This window comes from Chionomys nivalis, unplaced genomic scaffold (genome assembly GCF_950005125.1).
Source record: "Chionomys nivalis unplaced genomic scaffold, mChiNiv1.1 scaffold_60, whole genome shotgun sequence".
Lineage (NCBI taxonomy): Eukaryota > Metazoa > Chordata > Mammalia > Rodentia > Cricetidae > Chionomys > Chionomys nivalis.
In genome coordinates, this window is record NW_026646891.1 from 828,177 (window position 1) to 851,894 (window position 23,718).

At 43.2% G+C, this 23,718-nt stretch overlaps 1 protein-coding gene across 1 annotated transcript; it reads left to right on the forward strand.

The window, feature by feature from the left end:
* Positions 1-4,684: 4,684 nt before the first annotated feature.
* On the forward strand, positions 4,685-7,576 carry LOC130869108 (polypyrimidine tract-binding protein 3). Its single transcript, XM_057761187.1, has one exon. The coding sequence runs from the start codon at positions 4,875-4,877 to the stop codon at positions 6,447-6,449; it is 1,575 nt and encodes a 524-aa protein (XP_057617170.1). The 5' UTR covers positions 4,685-4,874; the 3' UTR covers positions 6,450-7,576.
* Positions 7,577-23,718: the final 16,142 nt, after the last annotated feature.

Here is a 23,718-nt window from a genome sequence, read left to right on the forward strand (position 1 = left end):
TTCTTCCACAGTAATGAATTTCTCCTTAATATCAGCCATTAATGTTTCAGAAAGGGACTGAAGCTTACAATCCAAATCAGCTGTTCTCTCTTCCATAGTAATGAATTTCTCCTTAACATCAGCCTGTACCTCTTCTAAATTTTTTTCAGTTTGTCGAGTTGTGTTAAACAAAGATCTGTTCTCTGCCTGGAGAACTTCAAACTGATTTTTGAGAAGATTGTTGTCATTCTCAATTGTTTTTAAGCGTTCAACCTCGTCTCGTAAAGACTTTATCATATTTCTATTATCAAACCATACAGTACCAAGGAAAACTACGAATCCCAGAAAGATCCATATCTGTGGGCTGACAGACACTTCTTGTAAAATCTCCCACATGGTACAACTGAAAAGGCTGTTAAAGTCTTGAATGGTAATGTTTTCAGACATTTTTCTTATTTATAAAAGAAAATTATGTACCTGTAATGAAGTTTTCCTGCCAGTGGTGGCTAAAGAAATGCACCTGAGTCCACGTGGTCTAAGCCAGAGCCGGTCTGAAACAATTAACTCAAAACAAAAATTATTGTACTGCCTGTTAAGGGAAGGGGTTGGTGGCTTTTACTTCAAAACTGCGGGTGCTTCACTTAAATCAGGCAGTGAGGGTTTGGAAGAAGCAGGGAGCTATTAACTGCTCTGTGGGGGGTTGCTGCTCTGTGACTGTAGTGGCCTGGAGTGGGGGAAGGGAAAGCGAGCAGGGAGCGCGCTGTAAATCGCCTTCCTGAGCTCAGGCAACTAGCCGGGAAAGGTGGAGCTTGCGCCCCCCCTGTGCCGGGTCGGGGGCAAAATAGCCCGACGTCGGGACGCCAAATGTGGCGGCGCAAATGAATGTAGACAGATTATATAGATATATAGAGCTTTAATAAGGAAATAAACTTACAGGACCACAGGTTCCCGCGGTGTACCGGAAAAGCGGAGCAAAAGAAAAAGGGCTGCTGGGCTCACGCCCGGCAGATTTATCCGTAAACATTAGCCCGAGGCGAACACGCCCCCATGGGTGGGGCTATGTCCCTACAATTCCTGGCAATCCCATAATTGCTCTCAAAAGGTAGATTTGGTGCCCTTTACTGGCAAAAAAGAAGAGGCGTGAGAGATGGTTCAGTGCTTAAGAGCATTGCCTGCTCTTAGAACCTCCTGAAATCAATTGCAGGCAACCACATAATGATTCACAACCATCTGCAATGAGGTCTTGTGCCCTCTTTTGGCTACAGTAAGAAAAGCTGGAGAGATAGGTCAGTGGTTAAGAACATTGGCTGCCCTTCCGAAGGTCAGAAGTTCGATTCCTGGCTACCAAATAATTGCTCTCAAAAGGAGGTTTGGCGCCCTCTACTGGCACCACGAGGAAGAGGCAAGAGAGATGGCTCTGTGGTAAAGAGCATTGCCTGCTGAGTTTGATGAGACCACATACAGACATAGAGTCAGGGCCAAGGGCCAGGGTCCGCGTTGTTGTGACTGAATGAGGCAAAAGCTTTTGTTAGGATGTTAAAGGCTCACAGCTCTATCACCACGAGCCAGCGTGCTTCAGAGACAACACCAAGGAGAGTAAGGCAAGATGACTAGAAGAAGAAAATACAGGCATGTTCATGTTCCTGAAGAAGAACTCACATCCAAGACATCCAAAGGACGACAAACACCAGCAAAAGGTGTACCAATTTTAAGCCAGAGAAACAATTTATCTAGACCTCCTCTATGAGGTACACGAACGGCCAATAGGTCCACGGAGACCCCTGTACTCCACGTGTTAGGGAAATGGAGATGTGATCCACACACCACATTGAGTAAACCTGGTTTAGTAAAAGAAGCTGAGAAACGGGTTGGAGAGATGGCTCAGTGGTTAAGAGCATTGCCTGCTCTTCCAAAGGTCAGAAGTTCGATTCCTGGGAATCACATAGTTGCTCTCAAAATGAGGTTTGGTGCCGTCTACTGGCAACAGAGGGGAGATGCAGGAGAGATGGCTCAGTGGTTAAGAGCATTACCTGCTCTTCCAAAGTTCAGAAGTTCGATTCCTGGAAATCACATAATTGCTCTCAAAATGAGGTTTGGTGCCCTCTACTGGCAACAGAAGGAAGAGGCAGGAGAGATGGCTCAGTGGTTAAGAGCATTGCCTGCTGAGGTTGATGAGGCCAAGTGGACACATACAGCCAGGGCCCCCGTTGTTGTCTCAGAATCAGGCAAAACATTTTGTTAGGATAATAAAGACTCACAGCTCTATCAGCATGAGCCTGCATGCTTCAGGGACACCACCAAGCAGAATGAGGAAAGATGGTTAGAAGAAGAAAATACAGGCATGTTCATGTTCCTTAAGAAGAACTCACATCCAAGACATCCAAAGGACGACAAACACCAGCAAAAGGTTTACCAATTTAAAGCCAGACAAACAATTTATCTAGACTTCATCTATGAGGTACGCGAACGGCCAATATGTCCATGGAGACCCCTGTACTCCACATGTTAGTGGAATGCAGATATGATCCACACACCACATTGAGTAAACCTGGTTTAGTTCAAGAAGTTGAAAAACGGGTTGGAGAGATGGCTCAGTGGTTAAGAACATTGCCTGCTCTTCCAACCTCCTGAACTGAATTCCAGGCAACCACATAATGGCTCACAACCATCTGCAATGAGGTCTTGTGCCCTCTTTTGGATACAGAAAGAAGAGCTGGGGAGATAGCTCAGTGGTTAAGAGCTTTGCCTGCCCTTCCAAAGGTCAGAAGTTCGATTCCTGGCAACCAAATAATTGCTCTCAAAAGGAGGTTTGGTGCCCTCTACTGGCAACAGAAGGAAGATGCAAGAGAGATGGCTCAATGGTTAAGAGAATTGCCTGCTCTTCCAACCTCCTGAATTCAATTCCAGGCGACCACATAATGGGTCACAACCATCTGCCATGAGGTCTTGTGCCCTCTTTTGGCTACAGTAAGAAGAGCTGGAGAGATAGCTCAGTGGTTAAGAGCATTGGTTGCCCTTCCAAAGGTCAGAAGTTCGATTCCTGGGAACCACGTAATTGCTCTCAAAAGGAGGTTTGGCGCCCTCTATTGGCAACAGAAGGAAGAGGCAGGAAAGATGGCTCTGTGGTAAAGAGCTCTGCCTACTGAGTTTGATGAGGCCAAGAACAGACATAGAGTCGGGGCACAGGGCCAGGGCCCACGTTGTTGTGACTGAATGAGGCAAAAGCTCTTGTTAGGATGTTAAAGACTCACAGCTCTATCACCATGAGCCAGCGTGCTTCAGAGACAACACCAAGGAGAGTAAGGCAAGATGGCTAGAAGAAGAAAATATTGGCATGTTCATGTGCCTGAAGAAGAACTCATATCCAAGACAATCAAAGGACTACAAACACCAGCAAAATGTTAACCTATTTAAAGCCAGAGAAACAATTTATCTAGACCTCCTCTATGAGGTACATGAATGGCCAATAGGTCCATGCAGTCCCCTGTACTCCACATGTCAGGGAAATGGAGATGTGATCCACACACCACATTGACTAAAGCTGGTTTAGTAAAAGAAGTTGAAAAACGGGTTGGAGAGATGGCTCAGTGGTTAAGAGCATTGCCTGCTCTTCCAAAGGTCAGAAGTTCGATTCCTGGAAATCACATAATTGCTCTCAAAAGGAGGTTTGGTGCCCTCTACTGGCAACATAAGGAAGAGGCATGAGAGATGGCTCCGTGGTTAAGATCATTGCCTCCTCTTCCAACCTCCTGAATTCAATTCCAGGCAACCACATAATGGCTCACAACCATCTGCAATGAGGTCTTGTGCCCTCTTTGGGATACAGAAAGAAGAGCTGGGGAGATAGCTCAGTGGTTAAGAGCTTTGCCTGCCCTTCCACAGGTCAGAAGTTCGATTCCTGGCAACCACATAATTGCTCTCAAAAGGAGGTTTGGTGCCCTCTACTGGCAACAGAAGGAAGATGCAAGAGAGATGGCTCAATGGTTAAGAGAATTGCCTGCTCTTCCAACCTCCTGAATTCAATTCCAGGCAACCACATAATGGGTCACAACCATCTGCCATGAGGTCTTGTGCCCTCTTTTGGCTACCGTAAGAAGAGCTGGAGAGATAGCTCAGTGGTTAAGAGCATTGGTTGCCCTTCCAAAGGTCAGAAGTTCGATTCCTGGCAACCACATAATTGCTCTCAAAAGGAGGTTTGGTGCCCTCTACTGGCACCACAAGGAAGAGGCAGGAAAGATGGCTCTGTGGTAAAGAGCTCTGCCTGCTGAGTTTGATGAGGCCAAGAACAGACATAGAGTCGGGGCACAGGGCCAGGGCCCGCGTTGCTGTGACTGAATGAGGCAAAAGCTCTTGTTAGGATGTTAAAGACTCACAGCTCTATCACCATGAGCCAGCGTGCTTCAGAGACAACACCAAGGAGAGTAAGGCAAGATGGCTAGAAGAAGAAAATTTTGGCATGTTCATGTGCCTTAAGAAGAACTCATATCCAAGACAATCAAAGGACTACAAACACCAGCAAAATGTTAACCTATTTAAAGCCAGAGAAACAATTTATCTAGACCTCCTCTATGAGGTACATGAATGGCCAATAGGTCCATGCAGACCCCTGTACTCCACACGTCATGGAAATGGAGATGTGATCCACACACCACATTGACTAAAGCTGGTTTAGTAAAAGAAGTTGAAAAACGGGTTGGAGCTTCCTTCCACCTCCGACCGGCCGGAGCTGCGGAGCGGCTCCGCTCGCCGGTCCCCGGAGCCGCCGCTTGCTTTCCCCCCACCCCCGCCCGCGGCGAGCCCGTCAATCCCCGCACGACGCGCTCCTCCATCTGGGCCATGGATGGCGGGGATCTGATGAGCTTCTTTCTCCTGGTGTCATTAACGGACCTTCTACCATGAGCAATTCTACTCCTTCTGCAGGTGTGTATGCTAATGGGAATGACAACAAGAAATTTAAAGGAGATAGACCTCCCTGTTCGCCTTCCCGTGTTCTCCATCTTCGCAAAATTCCATGTGATGTCACCGAAGCAGAGGTCATATCATTAGGTCTACCATTTGGCAAAGTAACTAATCTTTTGATGTTGAAAGGAAAAAGCCAGGCCTTTTTAGAAATGGCTTCTGAAGAAGCTGCTGTTACTATGGTAAATTATTACACTCCTGTTACTCCTCATCTACGAAGTCAGCCTGTTTATATCCAGTATTCCAATCACCGAGAACTTAAGACTGACAATCTGCCTAATCAGGCTAGAGCCCAAGCTGCACTGCAGGCTGTCAGTGCTGTACAGTCAGGAAACCTGTCCCTTCCTGGAGCTCCTTCCAGTGAAGGCACAGTGCTACCTGGGCAGAGTCCTGTGCTCCGGATAATTATTGAAAACCTATTTTACCCTGTCACTTTGGAAGTTCTTCATCAGATATTTTCTAAATTTGGCACAGTCTTGAAGATTATCACCTTTACAAAGAATAATCAGTTTCAAGCCTTGCTTCAGTATGCTGACCCACTGAATGCACATTATGCCAAAATGGCTTTGGATGGCCAGAATATCTATAATGCATGCTGCACTCTGCGTATTGACTTCTCCAAACTCACCAGCCTTAATGTGAAATACAATAATGACAAAAGCAGAGACTTTACTCGCATAGACCTTCCTACTGGAGATGGTCAGCCACCCCTTGAACCTCCTATGGCTGCTGCTTTTGGTGCACCAGGTATAATTTCCTCTCCATATGCAGGGGCTGCTGGATTTGCCCCCACCATTGGATTTCCTCAAGCTACAGGTCTGTCTGTTCCAGCTGTTCCTGGAGCCCTTGGTCCCCTCACACTCACCTCCTCTGCTGTCACTGGAAGGATGGCCATTCCTGGGACAAGTGGCATACCAGGGAATTCTGTTCTGCTTGTCACCAACCTCAATCCTGATTTTATCACACCACATGGACTTTTTATCCTATTTGGAGTGTATGGTGATGTCCATCGAGTGAAGATCATGTTTAACAAGAAAGAAAACGCTTTGGTGCAGATGGCAGACGCAAGTCAAGCTCAGCTCGCAATGAACCATCTAAGTGGTCAGAGACTTTATGGAAAAGTACTTCGTGCTACACTGTCCAAACACCAAGCAGTCCAGCTCCCTAGAGAGGGACAGGAAGACCAAGGTCTGACTAAGGACTTCAGCAATAGTCCCCTGCATCGCTTTAAAAAGCCCGGCTCAAAGAACTTCCAGAATATCTTCCCGCCGTCAGCCACTCTACATCTTTCCAACATCCCCCCTTCTGTTACAATGGATGATTTGAAGAACCTTTTCATAGACGCTGGATGCTCAGTGAAGGCTTTTAAATTCTTTCAGAAGGATCGTAAGATGGCACTCATTCAGTTGGGGTCTGTGGAAGAAGCAATCCAGGCCCTTATTGAGCTTCACAATCATGATCTTGGAGAGAATCATCACCTCAGAGTTTCCTTCTCAAAGTCCACCATCTGAGCTCTCTGTGAATGTTCTCCTGAAACTGGACCATAATTTCAGTAAAGTCTTCAGGCACAAACTTTAGCAGCTCAAGACCAATTCTGCCTCTTTCACAAAAGTAACTCTTTGGGAGTTTGATTAATATTCAAGTACATTCAAAACAAGAGATATTCCTTTTTTTCTCCAATTTTTCCCACCAATGTTGATCAAAGGTTTGCTTTTCCTTTGTACTGCAGTTTCTATGAAAATAACTTTCAGGAAAAAAGATCAGGAAAATATTTTTTAAATAATTTAATTCCCTGAATTAGATTTCAAAAGGATAGACTTTGTTTAAGTTTGGGTCCAGATCAGCCTTACATGACATTTCTAGTATCCTTTGTACTTTGAGGAATTTAGGCATACAGACTTTTACAATTTCTTGATGTAATTTAAACCACTTACAACCAAGTTTTTAACTTTATGATTCAGCAATTTCCCTGTAGAAAATGATGTTCACTTATAAATTATATCAGATATTTGCATCTATTGATAGTTATTATACATAACCACATGGAGTTATATTGGAAGCAGGTTTATAAACATGCATGCTTTCTTTCAGTGATTTTTTTTTCACTGTATGTCACTCCTTTGAATAATGCATATCTTCTCTTTCAAAGACTTTTTGGAAACGCAAAGTGTTGCAATTGTCCCAGGGAAACAGAAGTGGAATTCAGCCTAGATCTGTTACAATATCAGAATAGTGAACCATTTTAGAAAAAAAATTATGTTTTGAATTTCAAAATGACATTTGTCAAGTAATGTAATATGATCTTGGAAAATTTTAAAAGAAAAGTAATCCTACTTTTTTATAATTGTTTTCAGAAAAAAAGTTTACAGTCTTAAGGAAAATATTCAGGTCTATCATATGGTTTGACAGATTTTTTAAAAGTTATTTTTGGTAAGGTCTTCTTTTAGAAAAAAATCTCAAGGGTTTTTTGTACCACTATAATCTCTAATACTCAGAATTACTGTGTATTTACTTAATTTCTTATTATGTGCCTTATTATGTGCTTAAGATATAATAGATTAGAGTTTTATCTAAATATCTAGAAAGATAAATTGTGGGCTTGGTGAGCATTCTGTTATTTCTTTCCTTGTCTTGGATTTTAAGGGTTTACCCCCCGTTTTTCATTGCAATTTTAAGTGGTTTCAATAATAGTTTCTATTCAAATTTTTGGTGCTTTGGTATAGTGATGGGCTAGGGAAGGGTGAGTGGTTTGGGAATAACTCAGTGTGCACCTGTAGGCCTCTGTTGTGACCGCTGGTTGCCTCCAGCCTTCTTGTAAAGTCAGAGCTGCAGAACTGTGTCTCAGTTCACATGTGTCTGACCTTTACCACCCGTTAGGATTTGTCTCAGGATTACTCGGTTCTTTCTCAGCACTCAAGGACTTGATTATCTTTATTAATGGAACTTCATTACTGAATGTCCACATATTTGGAATATGAGAAAGTGGGTTATTTTTTATACTCTGACCCTCTTACGTTTTTGGTTGAATGTAAGGTACATGTTAATGTTGCTTCAGTGATTATATCATGTAAAATTGTTTCTTAATATAAAACTGCTTTTGTTAATTATTCCTTCAATGCTTAATTGGTTTCTAAAATACAGGACTATCAAAGGGAAAAAAAAAAAAAAGAAAAAAAGAAAAACGGGTTGGAGAGATGGCTCAGTGGTTAAGAGCATTGCCTGCTCTTCCAAAGGTCAGAAGTTCGATTCCTGGAAATCACATAATTGCTCTCAAAAGGAGGTTTGGTTCCCTCTACTGGCAACATAAGGAAGAGGCATGAGAGATGGCTCCGTGGTTAAGATCATTGCCTCCTCTTCCAACCTCCTGAATTCAATTCCAGGCAACCACATAATGGCTCACAACCATCTGCAATGAGGTCTTGTGCCCTCTTTTGGATACAAAAATAAGAGCTGGGGTGTTAGCTCAGTGGATAAGAGCTTTGGCTGCCCTTCCAAAGGTCAGAAGTTCCATTCCTTGTGGCGGCGCAAATGAATGTAGACAGATTATATAGATATATACAGCTTTAATAAGGAAATAAACTCACAGGACCACAGGTTCCCGCGGTGTACCGGAAAAGCGGAGCAAAAGAAAAAGGCCTGCTGGGCTCACGCCCGGCAGATTTATCCGTAAACATTAGCCCGAGCCGAACACGCCCCCAATGGGTGGGGCTATGTCCCTACTTCTCCCCCTTTTGTCTAAATAAGATAGAACCAAACCAAATACAACTATATACAATAATAACAAATAATAAATATAACAAACAATATTGAGGACAAAACTTTTGCTAAACATTCTATCTCAAGGAGTCTAAATAACATAGAGAGTAACTACAATTATATAATCTTCAACTCCGTCAAAGATCTGAGAAGGGAATAAATTTCACTTAACAATCGAGAGATATCCAAAATGTGCAACAATTGACAGAGACAACTGACTACCTGGGCAATCACCCAAAGTCTCGTTTGCAATGTTGAGTCAACCAACTTTGGCTAAGGCCTAACATAACTGGCATACCATTATTAAAGGCAAGGAACTTTCTTAGGACTATCCTACCCTGTCTTGGCAAGATAAGACAATCCTGTTTCATCCACTTAGGGATATTCTGTATCTTTGTCAGAAGTTGAGGTATGGGCTTTTCTTAACCCAAAGGCCAGTTCTGCCAAGAAGACAAGCTCCCAGTGGAGTGTCTTTGGTGCTCAACGTTCTCTCGGGAGTAGAGTGGTGTTGCCAGGAGTAATTGTGTCTCTTTGGCATAGAAATTTTAGGTTAGATTAAAGGCCATTTTCTACAGCTCTTCGAAGAGGCTGAAGATCATACTATCTATACTAAATATAATCTCTATGTAACTAAAAGACCTGATAAACTTAAAAATAAATATGACAAACATATAATTCTCAATACCTATCTAACTTTGAAGACTAAAAGAATAAACAACTGTGCAATATATGAAGACAATGATCTTCAACTGTAAACAATGTCATAGTATCAGAGGTAGAAATGTACAATGTAATATGGTAGATGTATCAATACAATATGGACAAAGTTATAAGCATACTCATACAAAAATAGAGGTAGGAACACTCATATTCAATATTTAACATATCAATATACAAGAAACAGTACCAGTACAATTTTCTATAGACAGTAATTCACAAATACCAATCATCCCAAAAAACCAGTTACCCCCTTCTTCTTCCTCTTCTTCTTCTTCTTATTTTTTTTTCCAAAAAAAAATATCACCCCATCCCCTCAACCCTAAACCAACCATTAAAAGATGTCCCCAACCCTGAGGGCAAACTCTGTTGGGAGAGGGGATGCCGTCCTCTAAGATTGCTTCTAGCTGACATGGGGGCGACGTTCTTCTTAGGGGGTCCTGTGAAAGCAAATGATGGTAAAATTTCCAAATTAACCTTTGACCTAAGAAAATTGTAACTAGTCTCAGAGCGTTTTGAGAAGGTCCGACCAGAGTGTTGTCAAAAATGTGCACCATTCGAAATTGTCTCTTGTAGTTGGTACCAAAAAACAGGTCTAATATTAGCGCTTTAAAAAAAAATCATGACGTCATAAAAACCAGATGGAGTTGATGTTGTGGGGCCCCATCTTCATCCTGGAAACTTCAAAGATTACTGTAGGAAAATTTGTTGCTTGTTATGGGAAATTTAAACATTAACAACAAGGACATATACTGACATATAAAGAAAGACACAGATATGAGGAAAAGCAAAGAAAGTTTAAGACATATATATATATATATATATATATATATATATATATATATATATATATTAATACTTACAGAACAAGTCCCTCCATCAGTAATTAAATATTAGGGGTACCTTAAATTCTTTGAAGATGGGTATTTTCCTGTGGAGATAAGAAGAGAACCCTGCCCCCAACCTATTTGTATTACTTACCATCAGTATGATTGCCATCCATGTGATTGAATTGTTATTTATCTTTCCCAACTGGCTTCTCTTCATCAAAACGAACCTTTATCAATTTTGATGGAATCCACAATTTTTCCTCACCTGTGGAGACAAGAGCAAATCCCCTTCCCCAACGCAGCACATCTCCTGGCTTCCATTGTGAGGTCAGCACATCCTTGAAATAAACTGGTTGATTTAGTTCAGTAGACTTTTCCATTATCCAATGTCTTTCTGCAGCCAATGTTCCCTTCTCATTAGCGTTGAGGAAATTCAAGGTTAACAAAGCATTATGTAACCTATTTCTGGGGGTGTTTTCCACCCCTTTCTGTTTGTTCAACATATCCTTTATAGTTCGATTTGATCTTTCTATGACTGCTTGACCTGTAGGATTGTATGGTATACCTGTAACATGCTTGATATTGTAATAATCAAAAAACCGTTTCATTTTCCTAGAGACATAAGCAGGACCATTATCTGTCTTTATTTGTGTAGGTATACCCATGATAGCCATGACTTCTAATAAATGAGTGATAACTGAATCAGCTTTTTCTGAACTTAAAGCCGTTGCCCACTGAAAGCCTGAATACGTGTCAATGGTGTGATGAACATATTTTAATTTGCCAAATTCTGCAAAGTGGAACACATCCATCTGCCAGATTTCATTCCTTTGGGTGCCCTTTGGATTAGCCCCTGCAGGCAGTGGCGTTTGGTTATAGAAAGAGCAAGTAGGGCATTTCTTTACAATCTCCCTAGCTTGTTGCCATGTAATAGAAAACTCTTTCTTCAAACCTTTGCTATTAACATGATGTTTTTTATGAAATTCAGAGGCTTGTAGCACACTACCAATCAATAATTGATCAATTTCTGCATTACCTTGTGCTAGAGGACCTGGCAGACCCGTATGGGATCGGATGTGTGTTATGTACATAGGGCAAAGCCTGTTCCTAATCAAATCTTGCACCTGGATAAACAAAGAGGTTAGTTCTGTATCATCAGGTATAAATTCAGCAGTTTCAATATGTAAAATAACTCTTTCTGCATATTGTGAATCAGTAACTATATTAATAGGTTCTTTAAAATCCCTTAGCACCATAAGAATGGCATATAATTCTGCCTTCTGGACAGAATCATAAGGACTTTGTTCCACCTTACCCAAGTCTTCTGATTTGTAACCTGCCTTCCCTGATTTATTGGCATCAGTATAGAACGTATGGGCTCCAGTTATTGGAGTATCACGGACGATTCGAGGAAGGATCCAAGAAGTTCTCTTTATGAAGTTAAGCCTCTTGCTTTTTGGATAGTTGTTATTAATGTCTCCCAAGAAATTAGCACAAGCTCTTTGCCATGGTTCATTATCTTCCCATAATTTCTTTAGTTCATCAGCAGTGAAAGGCACTATAATTTCTGCTGGGTCTATGCCTGCTAGTTGACGAAGTCTCAACTTGCCTTTTATAATTAACTCAGAGACTTTTTCTACATAAGTTTTCAGTTTCTTACTTGGTTTATGTGGTACAAAGATCCATTCCAAGATAATATCATCTCTCTGCATTAAAATTCCTGTAGGGGAAATTTTTGATGGTAGTATGACGAGAATACAGTCGAGCTCTGGATTTACCCTATCCACATGTGCCTGTTGTAATTTTTCCTCAATCATCGTCAGTTCCTTTTCTGCTTCAGCTGTTAATTCTCTGGGACTGTTTAAATCTTTGTCACCATCCAAGGTTTTGTTCAAATGAATTATTAGATCAGGTGTTATCCCAATAGCTGGCCGTAGACTGGAAATGTCCCCTAATAGTCTTTGAAAGTCATTAAGAGTCCGTAGGCGATCTCTCCGAATTTGTGCCTTTTGTGTCTTAATTTTTTGTAAACCTATTTTATAACCTAAATAATTAACAGAATCTCCCTTCTGAATCTTTTCAGGAGCAATTTGCAATCCCCATTTTGGTAAAAGTATTTTTATTTCTTCAAACAATCTGTTCAAGGTATCCATGTTTGAATCAGATAACAAAATGTCGTCCATGTAATGATATACTATCGATTTGGAAAATTTCTTGCGTATTATTGGCAATGGTTGATTCACAAAATATTGGCACAGGGAGGGGCTATTTAACATACCCTGGGGGAGGACGGTCCAGTGGTACCTCCTCGAAGGTTGAGAATTATTATAAGTAGGCACTGTGAAGGCAAACTTTTCTCTATCTTCTTTTTGTAAAGGTATAGTGAAAAAACAATCCTTTAAATCAATAACTATGAGAGGCCATCCTTTTGGCAATAAAGAGGGCAAAGGAATTCCAGATTGCAGAGGGCCCATAGGTTGAATAACCTTGTTGATAGCCCTGAGATCTGTCACCATTCTCCATTTACCTGATTTTTTCTTAACCACAAATACAGGAGAATTCCAAGGGCTGGTAGATTCTTCTATATGTCCAGCATCTAATTGCTCTTGTACCAACTGTTCTAAAGCCTGTAACTTTTCCTCAGCTAAAGGCCATTGCTTTGTCCATATTGGTTTCTCAGTCAACCATTTTAAAGGCAAGGCTGTTGGTATCTCTGAAGGGACATCAATTGCTTGTTCTTGTACAGCCCGAATGGCCGGTTTTCTCCGTTTGTAATATCTTTTAATATTATCCCCAGAAATATAGGCTCTAGAAGTAGCAGGAATGTTAATTTGGGTATTCCATTGTTGTAATAGGTCACGACCCCATAAATTCATTGCAATATTGGCTACATATGGCCTTAATTTTCCTATTTGTCCCTCTGGTCCTATACATTCAACCCATCTCGTGCTCTGCCTTACTCGAGATAGGGTTCCAATTCCCAGGAGCTGAACATTTACATTCTGAAGAGGCCAATATGGATGCCAAGATTCTGGGGTAATGATACTTACATCCGCACCTGTGTCCAGCAGGCCAGTAATAAAAATGCCATTTACACACACTCTCAGCTTTGGTCTTTGGTCATTTATAGAAGTTTGCCAAAACACACGGAACTCATCTTTCTGATCATTATTGCTTGTAACAGTAGGCATGGGGCTTTCTAATTGTCCTGACGAGTCACGTTCTCTGTAGTAACTGGAAATGACTGAACCATGTTTGCCATGGGGGGCCTGTGAGGCCCCCCCTCTCACGTTTCCCGTCTGTATCAGGTTGCCTTGTCTATCTCTTGTAGACCTGCACTCATTCGTCCAGTGTCTGCCCTTTCCACATCTTCTACATAAACCTGAAGGCTGAGTCCTCCTATTTCTGTTATTTCTAGAAGATGCATTATTATTATTTCTGAAAATCCGTTGTCTACAATTCCTTTTCATATGACCCATTTTGCCACAATTAAAACATTTGGTATTCTGATGTCTCCTTTTACCATTGGAAATTGCTTCTTCTACCCATGCTTCAGTGCCATAGTCAAATGTATCAACATCTAGTGTATGCAAGACCCATTCTTCTAATGGCGCTGATCTGAGCTTTAAAGGTCCCAAAATCCTTTTGCATTCCACATTTGCATTTTCATAAGCCAAAGTCTCGATCATTATACGTCTTGCTTCTGGGTCAGATATCCCTATTTGTACAGCTTTAGTTATTCTTTGTAAAAAGTCACTAAAGTGTTCTCTTTGACCCTGTTTAACTCTGACAAATGATTCCATCCTCTGTCCTGGGTCTTGCACCCTGTCCCAAGCCCTTAAGGCTGCTGTAGTACACACAGAGAGTATGTTTTCATCCAAATTAGCTTGTTCCTGAGGCTCAGAAAATAGCCCCTCTCCCAAAATTTGATCTATGGAAATCTCAATTCCCTTTGCTCTTTCTTGCTGTTCTAAAAGTCTAGCCTCTTGCCTGAATAAGCATTTCCATTTCAATTGCGTTCCACTCTCAAGGACAGCAGAGCTCAGTTGAAACCAGTCATTGGGCGTGACCTTATTCGTGGTAGCCCAAGATCTTAGCATCTCTTTAACAAAAGAGGCATTCATTCCAAAAGTCATTACAGCCTGTTTAATTTCTTTGAGATCATTCATACGGACAGGTTCCCATGTATCTTCCTTGATGACCCTAGGGTTTCTGGAACCAACTACTTTCTCAGTTGTTACAACTGGAAAGGCAGGTAGAACTGTAGGTAGAGCTTTGTGGGAATTGTCCCGGAGGGATTTACCCACAGATTTAGTTAAAATATGCCTTTCTACCTCTTGCTCTTCTTCCTCAGAATTTAGAAATTCCTCAATCTTTTCAATTCTATTCACCATTGCCTTCTTTAATGTCTGAATCTCCTGTCCAGAATTATGTTCTAAAGCCTTCATTGAGGATTCTAAAGTATGAAGTTTGTCCATTACAGATAATGTCTCATCTTTGGACATAATTTTTATAGCATATACCGTGCCTTCTTGTATAGATAATCTTTCTGTCAATCTGTCATAAGCTTTAGACAAAATCCGATTGTCACATTCAGCAGTTTTGATTCTCTCAGTTAATGTTTCTGTTCCTACTGAAAGGGACTGAAGCTTACGATCCAAATCAGCTGTTCCTTCTTCCACAGTAATGAATTTCTCCTTAATATCAGCCATTAATGTTTCAGAAAGGGACTGAAGCTTACGATCCAAATCAGCTGTTCTCTCTTCCATAGTAATGAATTTCTCCTTAACATCAGCCTGTACCTCTTCTAAATTTTTTTCAGTTTGTCGAGTTGTGTTAAACAAAGATCTGTTCTCTGCCTGGAGAACTTCAAACTGATTTTTGAGAAGATTGTTGTCATTCTCAATTGTTTTTAAGCGTTCAACCTCGTCTCGTAAAGACTTTATCATATTTCTATTATCAAACCATACAGTACCAAGGAAAACTACGAATCCCAGAAAGATCCATATCTGTGGGCTGACAGACACTTCTTGTAAAATCTCCCACATGGTACAACTGAAAAGGCTGTTAAAGTCTTGAATGGTAATGTTTTCAGACATTTTTCTTATTTATAAAAGAAAATTATGTACCTGTAATGAAGTTTTCCTGCCAGTGGTGGCTAAAGAAATGCACCTGAGTCCACGTGGTCTAAGCCAGAGCCGGTCTGAAACAATTAACTCAAAACAAAAATTATTGTACTGCCTGTTAAGGGAAGGGGTTGGTGGCTTTTACTTCAAAACTGCGGGTGCTTCACTTAAATCAGGCAGTGAGGGTTTGGAAGAAGCAGGGAGCTATTAACTGCTCTGTGGGGGGTTGCTGCTCTGTGACTGTAGTGGCCTGGAGTGGGGGAAGGGAAAGCGAGCAGGGAGCGCGCTGTAAATCGCCTTCCTGAGCTCAGGCAACTAGCCGGGAAAGGTGGAGCTTGCGCCCCCCCTGTGCCGGGTCGGGGGCAAAATAGCCCGACGTCGGGACGCCAAATGTGGCGGCGCAAATGAATGTAGACAGATTATATAGATATATAGAGCTTTAATAAGGAAATAAACTTACAGGACCACAGGTTCCCGCGGTGTACCGGAAAAGCGGAGCAAAAGAAAAAGGGCTGCTGGGCTCACGCCCGGCAGATTTATCCGTAAACATTAGCCCGAGGCGAACACGCCCCCATGGGTGGGGCTATGTCCCTACAATTCCTGGCAATCCCATAATTGCTCTCAAAAGGTAGATTTGGTGCCCTTTACTGGCAAAAAAGAAGAGGCGTGAGAGATGGTTCAGTGCTTAAGAGCATTGCCTGCTCTTAGAACCTCCTGAAATCAATTGCAGGCAACCACATAATGATTCACAACCATCTGCCATGAGGTCTTGTGCCCTCTTTTGGCTACAGTAAGAAAAGCTGGAGAGATAGGTCAGTGGTTAAGAACATTGGCTGCCCTTCCGAAGGTCAGAAGTTCGATTCTTGGCTACCAAATAATTGCTCTCAAAAGGAGGTTTGGCGCCCTCTACTGGCACCACGAGGAAGAGGCAAGAGAGATGGCTCTGTGGTAAAGAGCATTGCCTGCTGAGTTTGATGAGACCACATACAGACATAGAGTCAGGGCCAAGGGCCAGGGTCCGCGTTGTTGTGACTGAATGAGGCAAAAGCTTTTGTTAGGATGTTAAAGGCTCACAGCTCTATCACCACGAGCCAGCGTGCTTCAGAGACAACACCAAGGAGAGTAAGGCAAGATGACTAGAAGAAGAAAATACAGGCATGTTCATGTTCCTGAAGAAGAACTCACATCCAAGACATCCAAAGGACGACAAACACCAGCAAAAGGTGTACCAATTTTAAGCCAGAGAAACAATTTATCTAGACCTCCTCTATGAGGTACACGAACGGCCAATAGGTCCACGGAGACCCCTGTACTCCACGTGTTAGGGAAATGGAGATGTGATCCACACACCACATTGAGTAAACCTGGTTTAGTAAAAGAAGTTGAAAAACGGGTTGGAGAGATGGCTCAGTGGTTAAGAGCATTGCCTGCTCTTCCAAAGGTCAGAAGTTCGATTCCTGGGAATCACATAGTTGCTCTCAAAATGAGGTTTGGTGCCGTCTACTGGAAACAGAGGGGAGATGCAGGAGAGATGGCTCAGTGGTTAAGAGCATTACCTGCTCTTCCAAAGTTCAGAAGTTCGATTCCTGGAAATCACATAATTGCTCTCAAAATGAGGTTTGGTGCCCTCTACTGGCAACAGAAGGAAGAGGCAGGAGAGATGGCTCAGTGGTTAAGAGCATTGCCTGCTGAGGTTGATGAGGCCAAGTGGACACATACAGCCAGGGCCCCCGTTGTTGTCTCAGAATCAGGCAAAACATTTTGTTAGGATAATAAAGACTCACAGCTCTATCAGCATGAGCCTGCATGCTTCAGGGACACCACCAAGCAGAATGAGGAAAGATGGTTAGAAGAAGAAAATACAGGCATGTTCATGTTCCTTAAGAAGAACTCACATCCAAGACATCCAAAGGACGACAAACACCAGCAAAAGGTTTACCAATTTAAAGCCAGACAAACAATTTATCTAGACTTCATCTATGAGGTACGCGAACGGCCAATATGTCCATGGAGACCCCTGTACTCCACATGTTAGTGGAATGCAGATATGATCCACACACCACATTGAGTAAACCTGGTTTAGTTCAAGAAGTTGAAAAACGGGTTGGACAGATGGCTCAGTGGTTAAGAACATTGCCTGCTCTTCCAACCTCCTGAACTGAATTCCAGGCAACCACATAATGGCTCACAACCATCTGCAATGAGGTCTTGTGCCCTCTTTTGGATACAGAAAGAAGAGCTGGGGAGATAGCTCAGTGGTTAAGAGCTTTGCCTGCCCTTCCAAAGGTCAGAAGTTGGATTCCTGGCAACCAAATAATTGCTCTCAAAAGGAGGTTTGGTGCCCTCTACTGGCAACATAAGGAAGAGGCATGAGAGATGGCTCCGTGGTTAAGATCATTGCCTCCTCTTCTAACCTCCTGAATTCAATTCCAGGCAACCACATAATGGCTCACAACCATCTGCAATGAGGTCTTGTGCCCTCTTTTGGATACAGAAAGAAGAGCTGGGGAGATAGCTCAGTGGTTAAGAGCTTTGGCTGCCCTTCCAAAGGTCAGAAGTTCGATTCCTGGCAACCACATAATTGCTCTCAAAAGGAGGTTTGGTGCCCTCTACTGGCAACAGAAGGAAGATGCAAGAGAGATGGCTCAATGGTTAAGAGAATTGCCTGCTCTTCCAACCTCCTGAATTCAATTCCAGGCGAGCACATAATGGGTCACAACCATCTGCCATGAGGTCTTGTGCCCTCTTTTGGCTACAGTAAGAAGAGCGGGAGAGACAGCTCAGTGGTTAAGAGCATTGGTTGCCCTTTCAAAGGTCAGAAGTTCGATTCCTGGAAATCACATAATTGCTCTCAAAAGGAGGTTTGGTGCCCTCTACTGGCAACATAAGGAAGAGGCATGAGAGATGGCTCCGTGGTTAAGATCATTGCCTCCTCTTCCAACCTCCTGAATTCAATTCCAGGCCACCACATAATGGCTCACAACCATCTGCAATGAGGTCTTGTGCCCTCTTTTGGATACAAAAATAAGAACTGGGGTGTTAGCTCAGTGGATAAGAGCTTTGGCTGCCCTTCCAAACGTCAGAAGTTCCATTCCTGGCAATCCCATAATTGCTCTCAAAAGGTAGATTTGGTGCCCTTTACTGGCAAAAAAGAAGAGGCATGAGAGATGGTTCAGTGCTTAAGAGCATTGCCTGCTCTTAGAACCTCCTGAAATCAATTGCAGGCAACCACATAATGATTCACAACCATCTGCCATGAGGTCTTGTGCCCTCTTTTGGCTACAGTAAGAAAAGCTGGAGAGATAGGTCAGTGGTTAAGAACATTGTCTGCCCTTCCGAAGGTCAGAAGTTCGATTCCTGGCTACCAAATAATTGCTCTCAAAAGGAGGTTTGGCGCCCTCTAGTGGCACCACAAGGAAGAGGCAAGAGAGATGGCTCTGTGGTAAAGAGCATTGCCTGCTGAGTTTGATGAGACCACAGACAGACATAGAGTCAGGGCCAAGGGCCAGGGCCCGCGTTGTTGTGACTGAATGAGGCAAAAGCTTTTGTTAGGATGTTAAAGGCTCACAGCTCTATCACCACGAGCCAGCGTGCTTCAGAGACAACACCAAGGAGAGTAAGGCAAGATGACTAGAAGAAGAAAATACAGGCATGTTCATGTTCCTGAAGAAGAACTCACATCCAAGACATCCAAAGGACGACAAACACCAGCAAAAGGTGTACCAATTTTAAGCCAGAGAAACAATTTATCTAGACCTCCTCTATGAGGTACACGAACGGCCAATATGTCCACGGAGACCCCTGTACTGCACGTGTTAGGGAAATGGAGATGTGATCCACACACCACATTGAGTAAACCTGGTTTAGTAAAAGAAGTTGAAAAACGGGTTGGAGAGATGGCTCAGTGGTTAAGAGCATTGCCTGCTCTTCCAAAGGTCAGAAGTTGGATTCCTGGGAATCACATAGTTGCTCTCAAAATGAGGTTTGGTGCCCTCTACTGGCAACAGAGGGGAGAGGCAGGAGAGATGGCTCAGTGGTTAAGAGCATTGCCTGCTCTTCCAAAGTTCAGAAGTTCGATTCCTGGAAATCACATAATTGCTCTCAAAATGAGGTTTGGTGCCCTCTACTGGCAACAGAAGGAAGAGGCAGGAGAGATGGCTCAGTGGTTAAGAGCATTGCCTGCTGAGGTTGATGAGGCCAAGTGGACACATACAGCCAGGGCCCACGTTGTTGTCTCAGAATCAGGCAACACATTTTGTTAGGATATTAAAGACTCACAGCTCTATCACCATGAGCCTGCATGCTTCAGGGACACCACCAAGCAGAATGAGGAAAGATGGTTAGAAGAAGAAAATACAGGCATGTTCATGTTCCTTAAGAAGAACTCACATCCAAGACATCCAAAGGACGACAAACACCAGCAAAAGGTTTACCAATTTAAAGCCAGACAAACAATTTATCTAGACTTCATCTATGAGGTACGCGAACGGCCAATATGTCCATGGAGACCCCTGTACTCCACATGTTAGTGGAATGCAGATATGATCCACACACCACATTGAGTAAACCTGGTTTAGTTCAAGAAGTTGAAAAACGGGTTGGAGAGATGGCTCAGTGGTTAAGAGCATTGCCTGCTCTTCCAAAGTTCAGAAGTTCGATTCCTGGGAATCACATAGTTGCTCTCAAAATGAGGTTTGGTGCCCTCTACTGGCAACAGAGTGGAGAGGCAGGAGAGATGGCTCAGTGGTTAAGAGCATTGCCTGCTCTTCCAAAGTTCAGAAGTTCGAATCCTGGAAATCACATAATTGCTCTCAAAAGGAGGTTTGGTGCCCCCTACTGGCAACAGAAGGAAGAGGCAGGAGAGATGGCTCAGTAGTTAAGAGCATTGCCTGCTGAGGTTGATGAGGCCAAGTGGACACATACAGCCAGGGCCCACGTTGTTGTCTCAGAATCAGGCAACATATTTTGTTAGGATAATAAAGACTCACAGCTCTATCACCATGAGCCTGCATGCTTCAGGGACACCACCAAGCAGAATGAGGAAAGATGGTTAGAAGAAGAAAATACAGGCATGTTCATGTTCCTTAAGAAGAACTCACATCCAAGACATCCAAAGGACGACAAACATCAGCAAAAGGTTTACCAATTTAAAGCCAGACAAACAATTTATCTAGACTTCATCTATGAGGTACGCGAACGGCCAATATGTCCATGGAGACCCCTGTACTCCACATGTTAGTGGAATGCAGATATGATCCACACACCACATTGAGTAAACCTGGTTTAGTTCAAGAAGTTGAAAAACGGCTTGGACAGATGGCTCAGTGGTTAAGAACATTGCCTGCTCTTCCAACCTCCTGAACTGAATTCCAGGCAACCACATAATGGCTCACAACCATCTGCAATGAGGTCTTGTGCCCTCTTTTGGATACAGAAAGAAGAGCTGGGGAGATAGCTCAGTGGTTAAGAGCTTTGCCTGGACTTCCAAAGGTCAGAAGTTCGATTCCTGGCAACCACATAATTGCTCTCAAAAGGAGGTTTGGTGCCCTCTACTGGCAACAGAAGGAAGATGCAAGATAGATGGCTCAATGGTTAAGAGAATTGCCTGCTCTTCCAACCTCCTGAATTCAATTCCAGGCGACCACATAATGGGTCACAACCATCTGCCATGAGGTCTTGTGCCCTCTTTTGGCTACAGTAAGAAGAGCTGGAGAGACAGCTCAGTGGTTAAGAGCATTGCTTGCCCTTCCAAAGGTCAGAAGTTCGATTCCTGGGAACCACGTAATTGCTCTCAAAAGGAGGTTTGGCGCCCTCTATTGACAACAGAACGAAGAGCCAGGAAAGATGGCTCTGTGGTAAAGAGCTTTGCCTGCTGAGTTTGATGAGGCCAAGAACAGACATAGAGTCGGGGCACAGGGCCAGGGCCCAAGTTGTTGTGACTGAATGAGGCAAAAGCTCTTGTTAGGATGTTAAAGACTCACAGCTCTATCACCATGAGCCAGCGTGCTTCAGAGACAACACCAAGGAGAGTAAGGCAAGATGGCTAGAAGAAGAAAATATTGGCATGTTCATGTGCCTGAAGAAGAACTCATATCCAAGACAATCAAAGGACTACAAACACCAGCAAAATGTTAACCTATTTAAAGCCAGAGAAACAATTTATCTAGACCTCCTCTATGAGGTACATGAATGGCCAATAGGTCCATGCAGACCCCTGTACTCCACACGTCAGGGAAATGGAGATGTGATCCACACACCACATTGACTAAAGCTGGTTTAGTAAAAGAAGTTGAAAAACGGGTTGGAGAGATGGCTCAGTGGTTAAGAGCATTGCCTGCTCTTCCAAAGGTCAGAAGTTCGACTCCTGGAAATCACATAATTGCTCTCAAAAGGAGGTTTGGTGCCCTCTACTGGCAAAATAAGGAAGAGGCATGAGAGATGGCTCCGTGGTTAAGATCATTGCCTCCTCTTCCAACCTCCTGAATTCAATTCCAGGCAACCACATACTGGCTCACAACCATCTGCAATGAGGTCTTGTGCCCTCTTTTGGATACAAAAATAAGAGCTGGGGTGTTAGCTCAGTGGATAAGAGCTTTGGCTGCCCTTCCAAACGTCAGAAGTTCCATTCCTGGCAATCCCATAATTGCTCTCAAAAGGAGGTTTGGTGCCCTCTACTGACAACAGAAGGAAGAGGCATGAGAGATGGTTCAGTGCTTAAGAGCATTGCCTGCTCTTAGAACCTCCTGAACTGTATTCCAGGCAACCACATAATGGCTCACAAGCATCTGCAATGAGGTCTTGTGCCCTCTTTTGGATACAGAAAGAAGAGCTGGGGAGATAGCTCAGTGGTTAAGAGCTTTGCCTGCCCTTCCAAAGGTCAGAAGTTCGATTCCTGGGAACCACGTAATTGCTCTCAAAAGGAGGTTTGGCGCCCTCTATTGGCAACAGAAGGAAGAGGCAGGAAAGATGGCTCTGTGGTAAAGAGCTCTGCCTGCTGAGTTTGATGAGGCCAAGAACAGACATAGAGTCGGGGCACAGGGCCAGGGCCCACGTTGTTGTGACTGAAAGAGGCAAAAGCTCTTGTTAGGATGTTAAAGACTCACAGCTCTATCACCATGAGCCAGCGTGCTTCAGAGACAACACCAAGGAGAGTAATGCAAGATGGCTAGAAGAAGAAAATATTGGCATGTTCATGTGCCTGAAGAAGAACTCATATCCAAGACAATCAAAGGACTACAAACACCAGCAAAATGTTAACCTATTTAAAGCAGAGAAACAATTTATCTAGACTTCCTCTATGAGGTACATGAATGGCCAATAGGTCCATGCAGACCCCTGTACTCCACATGTCAGGGAAATGGAGATGTGATCCACACACCACATAGACTAAAGCTGGTTTAGTAAGAGAAGTTGAAAAACGGGTTGGAGAGATGGCTCAGTGGTTAAGAGCATTGCCTGCTCTTCCAAAGGTCAGAAGTTCGATTCCTGGAAATCACATAATTGCTCTCAAAAGGAGGTTTTTTGCCCTCTACTGGCAACATAAGGAAGAGGCATGAGAGATGGCTCCGTGGTTAAGATCATTGCCTCCTCTTCCAACCTCCTGAATTCAATTCCAGGCAACCACATAATGGCTCACAACCATCTGCAATGAGGTCTTGTGCCCTCTTTTGGATACAGAAAGAAGAGCTGGGGAGATAGCTCAGTGGTTAAGAGCTTAGCCTGCCCTTCCAAAGGACAGAAGTTCGATTCCTGGCAACCACATAATTGCTCTCAAAAGGAGGTTTGGTGCCCTCTACTGGCAACAGAAGGAAGATGCAAGAGAGATGGCTCAATGGTTAAGAAAATTGCCTGCTCTTCCAACCTCCTGAATTCAATTCCAGGCGACCACATAATGGGTCACAACCATCTGCCAAGGTCTTGTGCCCTCTTTTGTCTACAGTAAGAAGAGCTGGAGAAATAGCTCAGTGGTTAAGAGCATTGGTTGCCCTTCCAAAGGTCAGAAGTTCGATTCCTGGGAACCAGGTAATTGCTCTCAAAAGGAGGTTTGGCGCCCTCTAGTGGCACCACAAGGAAGACGCAAGAGAGATGGCTCTGTGGTAAAGAGCATTGCCTGCTGAGTTTGATGAGACCACATACAGACATAGAGTCAGGGCCAAGGGCCAGGGACCGCGTTGTTGTGACTGAATGAGGCAAAAGCTTTTGTTAGGATGTTAAAGGCTCACAGCTCTATCACCACGAGCCAGCGTGCTTCAGAGACAACACCAAGGAGAGTAAGGCAAGATGACTAGAAGAAGAAAATACAGGCATGTTCATGTTCCTGAAGAAGAACTCACATCCAAGACATCCAAAGG

Coding starts and splice junctions, on each gene's coding strand:
- LOC130869108 (XM_057761187.1), top strand. CDS start 4,875: ATGAGCAATTCTACTCCTTCTGCAGGTGTGTATGCTAATGGGAATGAC.